Below are 13,982 nucleotides of genomic sequence, written 5' to 3'. Positions count from 1 at the left end.
ATGTTGAAACCTCAATAACACAAAAACAACGTTATTTCACTTAACAAATTGCTAAATTCAGATAAAGACTTTTCACCAGTGCATGACATTTCCCCAAATTCCAACTTATTAAGAAATTGTAATTACCAAGTAAAAAAGGACTAACTTTAAAAGTTAAAGAATTCACAGAATATACATATATGCATTTGTGATTGGCTGATGGCTATCACATGATACAGGGGGAGTTGAAATAGACTTAACTTTGTCAAGCATCAGCAGACAGGGGCGTACCTATGCGCCCATGTCCGGAGCAGCTCGCCTTGGGTGGGCAGAATTCCATTGCTGTAATTTAGCATTGCACAAGAGCGTTATTTTTCGCTTGTGTGCAACTCCGCCCCCTGACTGCACATAGCCAATCACGCTTAGGCAGGAGCTGTCAATCTCCCAGGTTGGACGAGACTGGGGAGATTGAAATTCTCCACCTAAGAGGTGGAGAAGAGTTAGGGAAGCAGTGGTCTGACCGCTGCTTGATAAGTAATGACTGCAGGTTCTCTTGTGAGAACCTGCAGTCGTAGACAGGCAAAGCCTTTGATAAATAGAGCCCAAGTGCTATTGCATTGTCTTTTTATCATGCATTTGTTCATTATGCAAATCTACTGTATTTACCGATCCTTTAAATAGAGAAGCACTGCATAATCAACAAAAGCATTATAAAAAGACAATGCAATAACAGTTACTCTGAATATCAAATTAGCAGTAGAATTTGCAAAGACACAAACTATGTTACCTTTACTTTGTAGAATAAACGTACTGTTACTGCCTGCAGAACACGAATATATGTACGGTATTAGGCATGGGCGAAATGTCCGTTTTTGCATTCCTTTGCCAAACTAATTCTGAATATGGTCACAGGCTGCAATATACTGCTCCGGATAGTGAAAAAGAAACTCACAAAGAACTGAATTTACACAGATCCTTGCGTTCTGCTTTATCACACTGATATATCCAGCACTGAAAAGAGTTTAATGTCTCTGCCTGCAGCCATATTCAGCATTTAAAGGATTACTTTCTGTTATAATTTTTAAGCTAAACAACTAACATATTAAAGTTAATAAACATTAATTTAAACCTACTGACCTATATTTTCTCTAAAACGAAGTTTCATAACGTTCTAAACGTTATATCTTTTATTCGCCGATGATCTCACGTTATCCTGCCCACTATTTTCAGCACTGCATGTTCAAAATACTTAAACCAATAACTTTGTGTTTAAAGCGCCATTTTGAAACCTAGGTATTGTAAACGGATTGGTACAGAGCAAAGGATACCCACGGAGTGGTTTTGGAAAACAATTACATTTGCAGACAAGATTTCTGACATACGCTAGAGATATGTTAATGAAATGCTATTGATAAAAAGCGTATTTGGGGTAGTTAGTTAGTAACAGGCATAGAAAATATTTACTTACAGTGGCCCTTTAACAAGTGAATGCCTAACCCACACTTTTAGCCAAGCCTAATATGTATATCATAAAAATGAGCCTTTTAAAAGACTAATTTATCCTAACTGTATATGTTCTTTACAAATTTCCTACAAACTCCATAATGAGAGAAATTATAAGCTGACTTCACTGATGATAATCTACAGCACTAACCACTGTTTGGAAACTACCTTTTAGCATAAGGAAATATGAAATGAATGGCTGGATGCCCAGTGCATCATTTGTCACAAAACAAAAACAGAATGGATGTACAAGAAAGGTGTGAGTCATACACATATAACAAAGCAAGCCACACCAAATAGATCCACACTGCGCTTATTGCTTAGAAGCGTTTCCACTTGCTGAAATGAGGTTCTGCGTTATTCTATGAATTGCATGTGACATGTTCTGGTGAATAAAAGCAACTGAATTGCTTAGGAAATGACTCTATTAGCTCCGCATAAAATAAAGAAAGCTAATGAATACACCCCATTGTGGCAGGGGTGAATACTGGTTAAAAGGCTGGGTACAGACACAAAAGAACCAGCCAAGGGCTCTTAACAGGCATAAAACACTATCAGAAAAGTGACAAATTTATTCCAAGGACAGCTGAAAAAAAGAACAAAAGGGGATTTTTCTTATGAATTGTATTTCATGCTCAAAATCTCTTTCTCCTATGTTCCTAGTACTTTTCTTTATTTGAGATGACAGTGCATGGGTGACAGAATTTTTTAAGTATGAAATTGGAGAGAAATAAGTGGGCCTCACGTTTCCCCACTCCCAAGAAGAAGGATCAGTTGGTAAAATTATACGTCATACGTTCAGTTTTCTTTGTTAATTTTTTACAATTTACTTTGTATTGCGCTAAATGCAGGAAAACCGATATCATTTTTTTAGTTTCTTCAGCAGATGAGTAGTCGCTTACTATAGTCCTTTCTTGTTTAAGAATTAAAGGGACAGTTAAACCATCATGATTTAGTTAGGGCATGCAATTTTAAACAACTTTCCATTTCCCTTTTATCATAAAAATAATTGGTGGCTGCACATATATGCCTCGCCATTGGCTCACCCAATATGCTCAGCTAGCTCCCAGTAGTACATTGCTGCTCTTGAGGTTTACAACAATGGATACCCAAAAAAACAAAAGTTGTTTAAAATTGCATACTAAATCATGAAAATTTAAATTTTGACTTCAATGTTCATTTAAAAGGGACATTTAAAGGGACAGTCAAGTCCAAATTTTTTTTTTTCATGTTTCAAATAGGGCATGTATTTTTAACAACTTTCCAATTTACTTTTATCACCAATTCTGCTTTGTTCTCTTGGTATTCTTAGTTGAAAGCTAAACCTAGGAGGTTCATATGCGAATATCTTAGACCTCGAAGGCCGCCTCTAATCTAAATGCATTTTGATAGTTTTTTCACCACTAGAGGGCATTAGTTCACGTGTTTCATATAGATAACATTGAGCTCATGCACGTAAATTTACCATGGAGACAGCGCTAATTGGCTAAAATCCAAGTCTGTCAAAAGAACTGAAATAAAGGGGCAGTCTGCAGAGGCTTAGATACAAGGTAATTACAGAGGTAAAACGTGTATAATTATAACTGTGTTGGTTATGCAAAACTGGGGAATGGGTAATTAAGGGATTATCTATCTTTTAGAACAACAAAAATTCTGGTGTTGACTGTCCCTTTAAGTTATAATAAACTTTTATGATAAAGATAGAGCAGCAGTTTTAAAACACTTTCCAATTTACTTCCATTATCAAATTTTGAACAATATTTTTATATTCACACTTTCTAGGGAACAAGATACTACTGAGCATGTGCACAAGCTCACAGGGTAGACGTATACTAATCTGTGATTGGCTGATGTCTGTCACATGATACAGTGGGCCGGAAAATGAGAAAAAATAAATTTGTCAGGAAAAAAAAAAAAACTATTGTTTATTTAAAATTCTAAGTAGGTGTTAAATCCTTGTCTTTTTATAATTTACTTGTTAATTATGCAATTCTACTGCATTGAGTTGTCCTTTAATGATAAGCTCTGCGTCTGTATACATTTGACATCCTACAAAATGAGTAACTTGTACAGATATGTGGGGAATCTTATTTTCACATATCCTTATAGGGACAGTCTACACCAAAATTGTTATTGTTTAAAAAGATAGATAATGCCTTTACTGTCCATTCCCCAGCTTTGCACAACCAACATTGTTATATTAATATACTTTATAACATTTAAACCTCTACATTTCTGCCGGTTTCTAAGCCACTAAAGACGGCTTCTTATCACATGCTTTTTACAACAGGAGACTGCTAGTTCATGTGGGCCATATAGATAACTGTTGTGCATGACACTGCATTAATTGGATACAATGCAAGTCAATAAAGTCATGCGATAAGGAAGCTGTCAGAAGATGCTTAGATACAAGGTAATCACAGAGGTAAAAAGTATATTAATATAACTGTGTTTGTTATGCAAAACTGGGGAATGGGTAATAAAGGGATTATAATTTAAAAAAAAAAGATATATCTTAAAATAGAGCTCTGTTAAAAAGAACCTGTTATCTCAGTCTAAGATATATCAAAAGTGTATTTGGTCACAAATAAAATCTATAACTCTCTTCAAGAAGAATATCTCTCACACAAACTCTAATATATAACGGGGGGGAAAACAGAGAGTTACAGGTAGAAATATTTATACAATTGTACTAGTTTATTAACATCTATATAAAACCATGTAATTGCTGTACCGCCCGTGGTTTCACATATAAAAAGCTGATTATTCGGTAAGAAACTCTTTATAAAATATGGGAATATTTTCCCTTTTTTGAAGGGTATATGTAAATAAAACAGTAGAAAATACCGGTTTAAAAATAGGGTTGTTAAAACCTTTTTAGGCAAAGTCTTATTAAAAATGGGTCGGGCATAAAAGAAAGTGTAGCTATTGAAGAGAAACACTTGTTTCTAAAGTCCCATTTAGATCGTTGATAAATACTATTGGATTCAGTTTGTTGTTTACAAGTCTGTTTTATACAAGAGCCCTTAAAGGGACACTGAACCCAATTTATTTCTTTTGTGATTTAGATAGAGCATGCAATTTTAAGCAGCCTTCTAATTTACTCCTATTATCTATTTTTCTTCGTTCTCTTGCTATCTTTATTTGAAAAAGAAGGCATCTAAGCTAAGGAGCCAGCCAATTTTTGGTTCAGGCCCCTGGACAGCACTTGTTTATCGGTCGGTGAATTGATCCACCAATCAGCAAGAACAACCCAGGTTTTTCACAAAAAATGGGCCAATATGTAAACTTACATTCTTGCTTTTCAAATAAAGATACCAAGATAATGAATAAAATTTGATAATAGGAGTAAATTAGAAAGTTCCTAAAAATTGCATGCTCTATCTGAATCACGAAAGAAAAAAAATTGGGTTCAGTGTCCCTTTAAGCCACTATGTGTTCACTCACCTTTACCCCACTTGTAGTTCCCGGTGATAGATACCCCAATCACAAACACCAACCTCCAACCACAATCTCGTGACCTTACTGTTCGCCGCCTCTCTGGCTTGCTGGAGCGTCCTTTCCTGTGTGTAGTCTTGCGGCGTCCGTGCACCGCTCACAAAGTGGTATTCTTCTCCTCGTGGGTTATACGCTGTGAACGTGGTTACGTTCTGGGGGAGTGATGCTTGGTTCTTCAGGCTAGGGATCACGTGTCAATCCTGGTATCCGTTGAGAATGTATTTTTTGTCAGAGAGCGCTCTCCAAGAAGATTAATATTATTCTCCAAAAGTATCAAAATCTTTGCATCTACGCGTTTCAGCTGTTAACCAGCCTTAGTTGAGGCAAATAACTATATCCATCAGGACAGCTGCCACCATAAAAAAATGGGTGTAAAATATCCCCAAAGGACAGTTCCTTAGAATTAGAAGGAACTGCACTGATATAAAAGATTTCAAGGAACAAGCAAATATTTTAGAAATTAAATTTAAAGAAAGGGGATATGAGGATGCATGCATAGAGAAAGCTAAGAATTTAGCATATAAACAAAATAGAGACCCTTCTAATTACGAAACCTAAAAAAAAAAAAGATCAGGAGGCAAATTTAGACTACTCTATTCCTTTCATAACAAATTACAATGTAAATCAAAGACAAATGAAAATAATTTTAAACAAACACTGGTACATTATGAAAAAGGACCCTTTAATTGCAAAGAACTACCAATACATCCACAAGTATTTTTTAGAAAAGTGAAAAATCTTACAAGTATGCTAGCTCCCAGTGAGTTTAAATCAGAGAAAAAGAACACAAGCGAACAGACCTTGAAAGGACAGAAATTAACAGGTTTCTATCCATGTATAAGTTGTAAAGCCTGTAAACATGGGGTGAAAAAAAGAAGGTATTATCTACAGTAACAGGCAGAGAATTTGAAATAAGGAACCTTATCAGATGTAGTGATAAGGGAATAGATTACCTAGTTCAGTGTCCGTGTAAGCTGCAGTATTTGGGACAAACTTCTAGAACCCTGCGAGACAGGATCCGAGAACACTTATTAAACATTGAACACAAATTTGAGGGACAACATTTATCAAAGCACTTCAAAGAAGCACATGATGGCAAAACCACAAGGGTTAAAATATTGGGGAATAAAGAAAGTACACAAAAACTGGGGAGGAGGAAATTGTGAGAACTGCTGAAAGCAGAAGCAGAATTAATAAACCTCTTCAAGACACTTCACCCAAGAGGTTTAATAAAGAATTTGATTTAAGCTTCATTTTTTAAAGAAAAGAATAGACAGTTTTTATGTCCTTTTTATTTTGTTTATTTCACTGCAAAAGATTAATATAGCCCACCATAGAATGGAATAGTTTCTCCACTCTTCATTAGTATTAATATCACCTTAAAGTGACAGTTAACACCAGCATTTTTGTTGTTTAAAAAAAGATAATCCCTTTATTACCTATTCCCCAGTTTTGCATAACCAACACGGTTATAGAAAAAAACTTTTTACCTCTGTAATTACCTTGTATCTATGCTTCTGCAAACTGCCCCCTTATTTCAGTTCTTTTGACAGACTTGCATTTTAGCCAATCAGTGCTCACTCCAGGGTAACTTCATGTGCATTAGCTCAATGTTATCTATATGAAACACATGAACTAATGCCCTCTTGTGGTCAAAATGCATTCAGATTAGAGGCAGTCTTTAAGGTCTAAGAAATTAGCATATGAACCTCCTAGGTTTAGCTTTCAACTAAGAATACCAAAGAACAAAGCAAAATTGGTGATAAAAGTAAATTGGAAAGTTGTTTAAAATTACATTCCCTATTTAAATCATGAAAGTTTTTTTGGGACTGGACTGTCCCATTAAGTTTTATTTTATTTTTATTTTATTTAAATCTAAAACTATTTTAGATCACTACAAAAGGACCAACTCACAGGAACATAAAGTTTAGCTTCTAAATAAAACAATTTACTGTCAGGACATAGAAAATTTGAGAAAATAAAAAAACAAATAATGCCTTTGATTTATGTTCATAAAAAGAAATAAAGGGTAACAAAAGCACCAAATAAGATATAATGTAATTCCGAAATTGATACAAATATATAGTGATAATTTTTAGAGAAATGAAAAACCAATTGTTATATATGACTCTTCATTTATATATTTTGTCTATCCGGATTTAACATCAAAATAAATGTTGAATTATGTATAAAATATTAAAGGGTATCTATGTACTCAATATATGTGTAAGAAACCAAATGGACTCTAAGACCCAGAAACTAATAAAATTACAATAAACACCTGGAGGGTATATAAGGGCTCAAGAAACACTCATAAGCATCTTAATAACGGCTGGTTAACAGCTGAAACCCATAGATGCAAAGATTTTGATACTTTTGGAGAATAATATTAATTTTCTTGGAGAACGCTCTCTGACAAAAAATATATTCTCAATGGATACCACGAATGACACGTGATCCCTAGCCAGAGAGGCGGCAAACAGTACGATCACGAGATTGTCGGTGGAGGTTGGTGTTTGTGATTGGGGTATCTATCATCGGGAACCACAAGTGGGGTAAGAGTGAGTGAACACATTGTGGCTTAAGGGCACTTGTAAACAACGAACTGAATCCAATAATATTTATCAACTATCTAATGGGACTTTAGAAGCAAGTGTTTCTCTTCAATAGCTACGGTTTCTTTTATGCCCGACTCAAAGAAGACTTTGCCTAAAAAGGTTTTAACAACCCTAATTATAAACTGGTATTTCTACTGTTTTATTTACATATACCCTTCAAAAAAGGGAAAATATTCCCATGTTTTATAAAGAGTTTTTTACCTAATAATCAGCTTTTTATATGTGAAAAAAAGTTTGTATGTAAACAATTAATTATTATTTCCTATGGTACGTGAGGAATCTGGTAACCCCCTAATATTACTAATAAGCTAACACATGTTTAACTATTACAAAAGTAGAATTTTAACACAAAAAAAATGTTTTTACCAAGGGTTATTGAACTCAACATAATGTATAGAAATTGATTGCTCTAAAAGGTTAAACCCAAAGTAAAGGCATGTACCCAAATACAGTGTACTTCTCCAGATAAGTATATTGTAAACCACTCAGAAGTTACATATTTACATATCCACTTATCATTGGCCGCATTCTAATCAGATGGAGCAGAAGCAGAAATCTGACTGTTTAGAAAATAAAAATGTTTAAAAATAAAAATGCTATGACCAAAAAGAATATAAATTTAAAGTTTCAAATATGGCACCTTGACCAGTAAAATCAAGAAGCTGAGAGGGCTGCATTTCTTGTTGTAACGCTAGACATGGTAAAAGTTGCATATAGAGCGCCCATGTCCCTATCAGCTGAGGTCAACATTAAAGGGACAGTTTACCCCAATAAAAAACTCCCATTTAAATTGTTCCCAATGATCCATTTTACTTGCTGGAGTGTATTAAATGGTTTACAAGTAGCTCCTTGACCCCTATTTCAGCATTTGAAATAGCTGATTTAGCCTGTGGTTTCCCAACCTATACTGAAAGTTTTGATACTGGAGTCTCAGCTATTGAATAGCCTAAGTAAACACAGCCAGCAGTAGCTCACAGTGGGGTCAGGATAGTTATGTAATAAAATTATAATTTTCCATTGTTCTCTCTATGTATTGAGCTTTGGTTTCTCAGACACATATAAGATAAGGAAACAAGTGTGTGTACATAAAAGTGATAATATAATGAGATCTGATATTACCTGAAGCTCAACCCATTGTAATAGGCTGTGGTTTAAAAGCAGAAAACCAGCTACTTCATATACACAAACCTGAAAAGTCATTGAAAATACATTAATATAAAAATTTTACAGTGTACTGTCCCTTTAAGGGATGTACACAACGCATCATTGACATGTGCTGCTCTGTTATTGTACCAATGCTTATTAAAGCACTTGAATGAGACGTTGCAGCTTAAGTGAGTGAGTTAAACACATGGTAAACTAGGGTCAGTAATGCAAAATGTACATGGTGCTACAAACTAGCACTTCATTATTGCATTGGAATGTCCCTTTAACCCCTTGGGGACCAAGGACGTGTCAAGCACGTCCTACAAAAAAATGACAGTTAAGGACCAAGGACGTGCCCGACACGTCCTCTAGGGTTTAAAGCACTGGAAGCGATCATGATCGCTTCCAGCTGCTTTCGGGGTATTGCAAAGATTCCTCGATGTCGAGGCATCATGCAATACCCTTTACCAAGCATCCGATGCAGAGAGGGCCACTTTGTGGCCCTCTGCATCGGACAGCGATGGTGCTGATCGTTGGTGGGTGGTAGCCATAGCAGGGAGGCGGGTGAGGGGGGCGGGAGAGGGAGGAACCACTCCTGCCATGGCATGTACATTATTGAGTGAGACAGCTGCCAGTACCCAAGATGGCATCAAGTAGGTAGATTGGGTGGGTTAGAGAGCTGTTTAAGGGGGTTCAGGGAGGTTGGTGGCTAAGGGGGGATCCTACAATGCAGATTTAAAAAAAAAAAAAGGTTTTATATATAAAGGATTTTATTTTAGTACTGGCAGACTTTGTTTGAGGGGGGTCAGGGAAGGATCAGGTGGGAGGCTGATCTCTACACTAAAGCTAAAATTAACCCTACAAGCGCCCCACAAGCTACCTAATTAACCCCCTTCACTGCTGGGCATAATACAAGTGTAGTGCGTAGCAGCAATTAGCTGCCTTCTAATTAATTAAGTAAATAAATTCAGTGAGAAACCTAAAGTTAGTGAAAAAGTTAACTTTTTTTTTTTTTTTTTTTTTTTATTTGATTGCATTTGGCGGTGAAATGGTGGCATGAAATGTACCAAAATGGGCCTAGATCAATACTTTGGGTTGTCTACTGCACTACACTAAAGCTAAAATTAACCCTACACGCTCCCTAATTAACCCCTTCACTGTTGGGCATAAGACACGTGTGCTGCGCTGCGGAATTTAGCGGCCTTCTAACTAACAAAAAGCAATGCCAAAGCCATATATGTCTGCTATTTCTGAACAAAGGGGATCCCAGAGAAGCATTTACAACCATTTGTGCCATAATTGCACATGCTGTTTGTAAATAATTTCAGTGAGAAATCTAAAGTTTGTGAAAAAGTGAAAAAAAATTTTATTTGATCGCATTTGGCGGTGAAATGGTGGCATGAAATATACCAAAATGGGCCTAGATTTTCCTTTGGGTTGTCTACTAAAAAAATATATACATGTAAAGGGTTATTCAGGGATTACTGACATATCAGTGTTACAATACAACTATTGCTAATTTTGGAGAAAAAAATGCTTTGGAAATAGCAGTGCTACTTGTTTTTATTGCCCAATAACTTGCAAAAAAAAAAAGCAAAGAACATGTAAACATTGGGTATTTCTAAATTCTGGGGAAAAAAATTAGAAACTATTTAGCATGGGAGTTTATTATTGGTGGTTGTAGATGTGTAACGCATTTTGGGTGTCAAAGTTAGAAAAAGTGTATTTTTTTCATCATATTTTATAAAAAGAAAAATTCTAGTAAATTATAAGATATGATGAAAATAATGGTATCTTTAGAAAGTCCATTTAATGGCGAGAAAAAAACTGTATATAATAATGTGTGTGTACAGTAAATGAGTAAGAGGAAAATTACAGCTAAACGCAAACACTGCAGAAATGTAAAAATAGCCCTGGTCCAAAACTGTAAGAAAATTGAAAAGTGCTGTGGCCACTAAGGGGTTAATGAGTACATAGGGGGTCTTTGGATATACTGTATATTATGCTGGGGGTAGAAAACCCCAGACAAAAAAAAAAACAACAACTGTATAATGTCTAATAGCCAGGTGGCTATGTCTGTTATTTATGTTCCTAACTTTCAGGATTAGTATGAATATAGATGCACAGACATGATATACATTTCCTTTTTATAACCATGTTTGTGCCAGACTATATTGTTTCTCTGGTCCCTGACATGCAAAAAATATAGTACAGAACAAACCACATCAATTGTTAATGATTTAGAAATATAAGTGAGTAAAATAAAGTATGTTTGACAGTAAACATGAATAAAATATTATTTATTTGTAGAAGGGTTTCTTACCTGCCTGCAACAACAGCCAACAGACATTGTGCTTGTAGACAATAGGATTCCAAAGATAAATTAAACAATGGTGGGATTATACCAGGAAGACCGCTGCACTGAGTTCTGGAAACAATGTATGTGGGTCTTAGGGAGACCCCAGGACACTGCGCTGCGACTACTCAAGTTAACCCCTTGTGTACGATAGAAGTACTTGCAATATACAACTACGGTTTCCTCCGCACTCCCAGTACCATCAGACTTCCAAAGTTTTGTTATTTCCGTAGCGAAGCCCTTGTCCCGGCCCTAGTAAGCGCTTCGCACGGTGCTCCCGGCAGAAAACGCACACAGCCCGATCCTTATCCTTGTCTGACCCCACGGGCAGCTGCGGCTCTGTAGCTAAGAGCGGACTACACTAAGCCCCGATGCCAGGGTGAGCACACTATTTGCTGCTTTGATTCTGGGCAGCTGCAGCTTCCGCTGTCGTCACTAGAGCAGGAGGATCCCTCAGAAAGCGGTGTTGGGTTTGGGTTTCAGGATTCACCTGACTGCGGCTGTCTCAGCTTGACTGTTGGGTTATTTTTGTTTTTACCCGACCAGAGAGAACAGCCGAACATCTGTAGGGAACTAACGTCACCGTCACAACGACAAGGAAGTTGGTTTCTTATTCAAGCTGTTTCTTATTCGTGAAATTCTGTTTCTTATTCATGGAAGTTGGTTTCTTATTCATTTTTTTTTTGTCAGAGTGCTTTAAATTGACTTTAAAATAAAAATATAGGTTTTATTTAAATAATAATATGATTCATATAATGTAGTTACACAGAGGTGGAATCCCTTTATACAACAATTGAATATACAAACTATAAAAAAAGGACATACGTTGGCACCATTACAAATATTACTATTTTGAATAAGTAACAGATATTTTCAAAGGGTTAATAACCATTGGGCCACTGATTTCACTATGAATATATACAGGGTAGATCCCCCTCCATGACATGCAATTGCTTTTAGCCTGGCCCAATGGTGTTTTTGGCACAGAAATTGATGCCAACCCTGGCATAGGTGCTCTAATTCTCATTTTTGAATAAGTAACAGATATTTTCAAAGGGTTAATAACCATTGGGCCACTGATTTCACTATGAATATATACAGCGTAGATCCCCCTCCATGCCATGCAATTGTTTTTAGCCTGGCCCAATTGTGTTTTTGGCACATACATTGATGCCAACACTGGCATAGGTGACATAATTCTCATTTTTGAATAAGTAACAGATATTTTCAAAGGGTTAATAACCATTGCGCCACTGATTTCACTATGCATATATACAGGGTAGATCCCCCTCCATGCCATGCAATTGTTTTTAGCCTGGCCCAATGGTGTTTTTGGCACAGAAATTGATGCCATTGCCAACCCTGGCATAGGTGACATAATTCTAATTTTTTATTAAGTAACAGATATTTTTAAAGGGTTAATAACCATTGGGCCACTGATTTCACTATAAATATATACAGGTTAGATCTTTCTCCATGCCATGCAATTGTTTTTAGTCTGGCCCAATGGTGTTTTGGACACAGAAATTGATGCCAACACTGGCATAGGTGCTCTAATTCTCATTTCTGAATAAATAACAAATATTTTCAAAGGGTTAATAACCATTGGGCCACTGATTTCACTATGAATATATACAGGGTAGATCCCCCTCCATGCCATGCAATTGTTTTTAGCCTGGCCCAATGGTGTTTTTGGCACAGAAATTGATGCCAACCCTGGCATAGGTGACATAATTCTCATTTTTTAATATGTAACAGATATTTTCAAAGGGTTAATAACCATTGGGCCACTGATTTCACTAAAAATATATATACAGGTTGGATCTCCCTCCATGATATGCAATTGTTTTTAGCCTGGCCCAATGGTGTTTTGGGCACAGAAATTGATGCCAACACTAGCATAGGTGCTCTAATTCTCATTTTGGAATAAGTAACAAATATTTTCAAAGGGTTAATAACCATTGGGCCACTGATTTCACTATGAATATATACAGGGTAGATCCCCCTCCATGACATGCAATTGCTTTTAGCCTGGCCCAATGGTGTTTTTGGCACAGAAATTGATGCCAACCCTGGCATAGGTGCTCTAATTCTCATTTTTGAATAAGTAACAGATATTTTCAAAGGGTTAATAACCATTGGGCCACTGATTTCACTATGAATATATACAGCGTAGATCCCCCTCCATGCCATGCAATTGTTTTTAGCCTGGCCCAATGGTGTTTTTGGCACATACATTGATGCCAACACTGGCATAGGTGACATAATTCTCATTTTTGAATAAGTAACAGATATTTTCAAAGGGTTAATAACCATTGCGCCACTGATTTCACTATGCATATATACAGGGTAGATCCCCCTCCATGCCATGCAATTGTTTTTAGCCTGGCCCAATGGTGTTTTTGGCACAGAAATTGATGCCATTGCCAACCCTGGCATAGGTGACATAATTCTAATTTTTTATTAAGTAACAGATATTTTTAAAGGGTTAATAACCATTGGGCCACTGATTTCACTATAAATATATACAGGTTAGATCTTTCTCCATGCCATGCAATTGTTTTTAGTCTGGCCCAATGGTGTTTTGGACACAGAAATTGATGCCAACACTGGCATAGGTGCTCTAATTCTCATTTCTGAATAAATAACAAATATTTTCAAAGGGTTAATAACCATTGGGCCACTGATTTCACTATGAATATATACAGGGTAGATCCCCCTCCATGCCATGCAATTGTTTTTAGCCTGGCCCAATGGTGTTTTTGGCACAGAAATTGATGCCAACCCTGGCATAGGTGACATAATTCTCATTTTTTAATATGTAACAGATATTTTCAAAGGGTTAACAACCATTGGGCCACTGATTTCACTAAAAATATATA

The 13,982-nt window shown here is 36.2% G+C and overlaps 1 protein-coding gene across 1 annotated transcript in view; it reads right to left on the bottom strand.

Annotated features, from left to right (window-relative positions):
- SERINC5 (serine incorporator 5) overlaps positions 1–11,595 on the bottom strand; it is a 308,689-nt gene extending 297,094 nt beyond the window's left edge. Inside the window, exon 1 of the mRNA XM_053701356.1 lies at positions 11,068–11,595. Within this exon, the coding sequence (XP_053557331.1) occupies positions 11,068–11,094 (27 nt within the window). The 5' untranslated portion in view covers positions 11,095–11,595. The remainder of the gene's footprint in view (positions 1–11,067) is intronic.
- Between the last annotated feature and the right edge of the window lie 2,387 nt (positions 11,596–13,982).

Source organism: Bombina bombina, chromosome 2, assembly GCF_027579735.1.
Source record: "Bombina bombina isolate aBomBom1 chromosome 2, aBomBom1.pri, whole genome shotgun sequence".
In the NCBI taxonomy this organism is placed as follows: Eukaryota; Metazoa; Chordata; class Amphibia; order Anura; family Bombinatoridae; genus Bombina; species Bombina bombina.
This window is presented reverse-complemented; position numbering and strand designations above follow the sequence as displayed.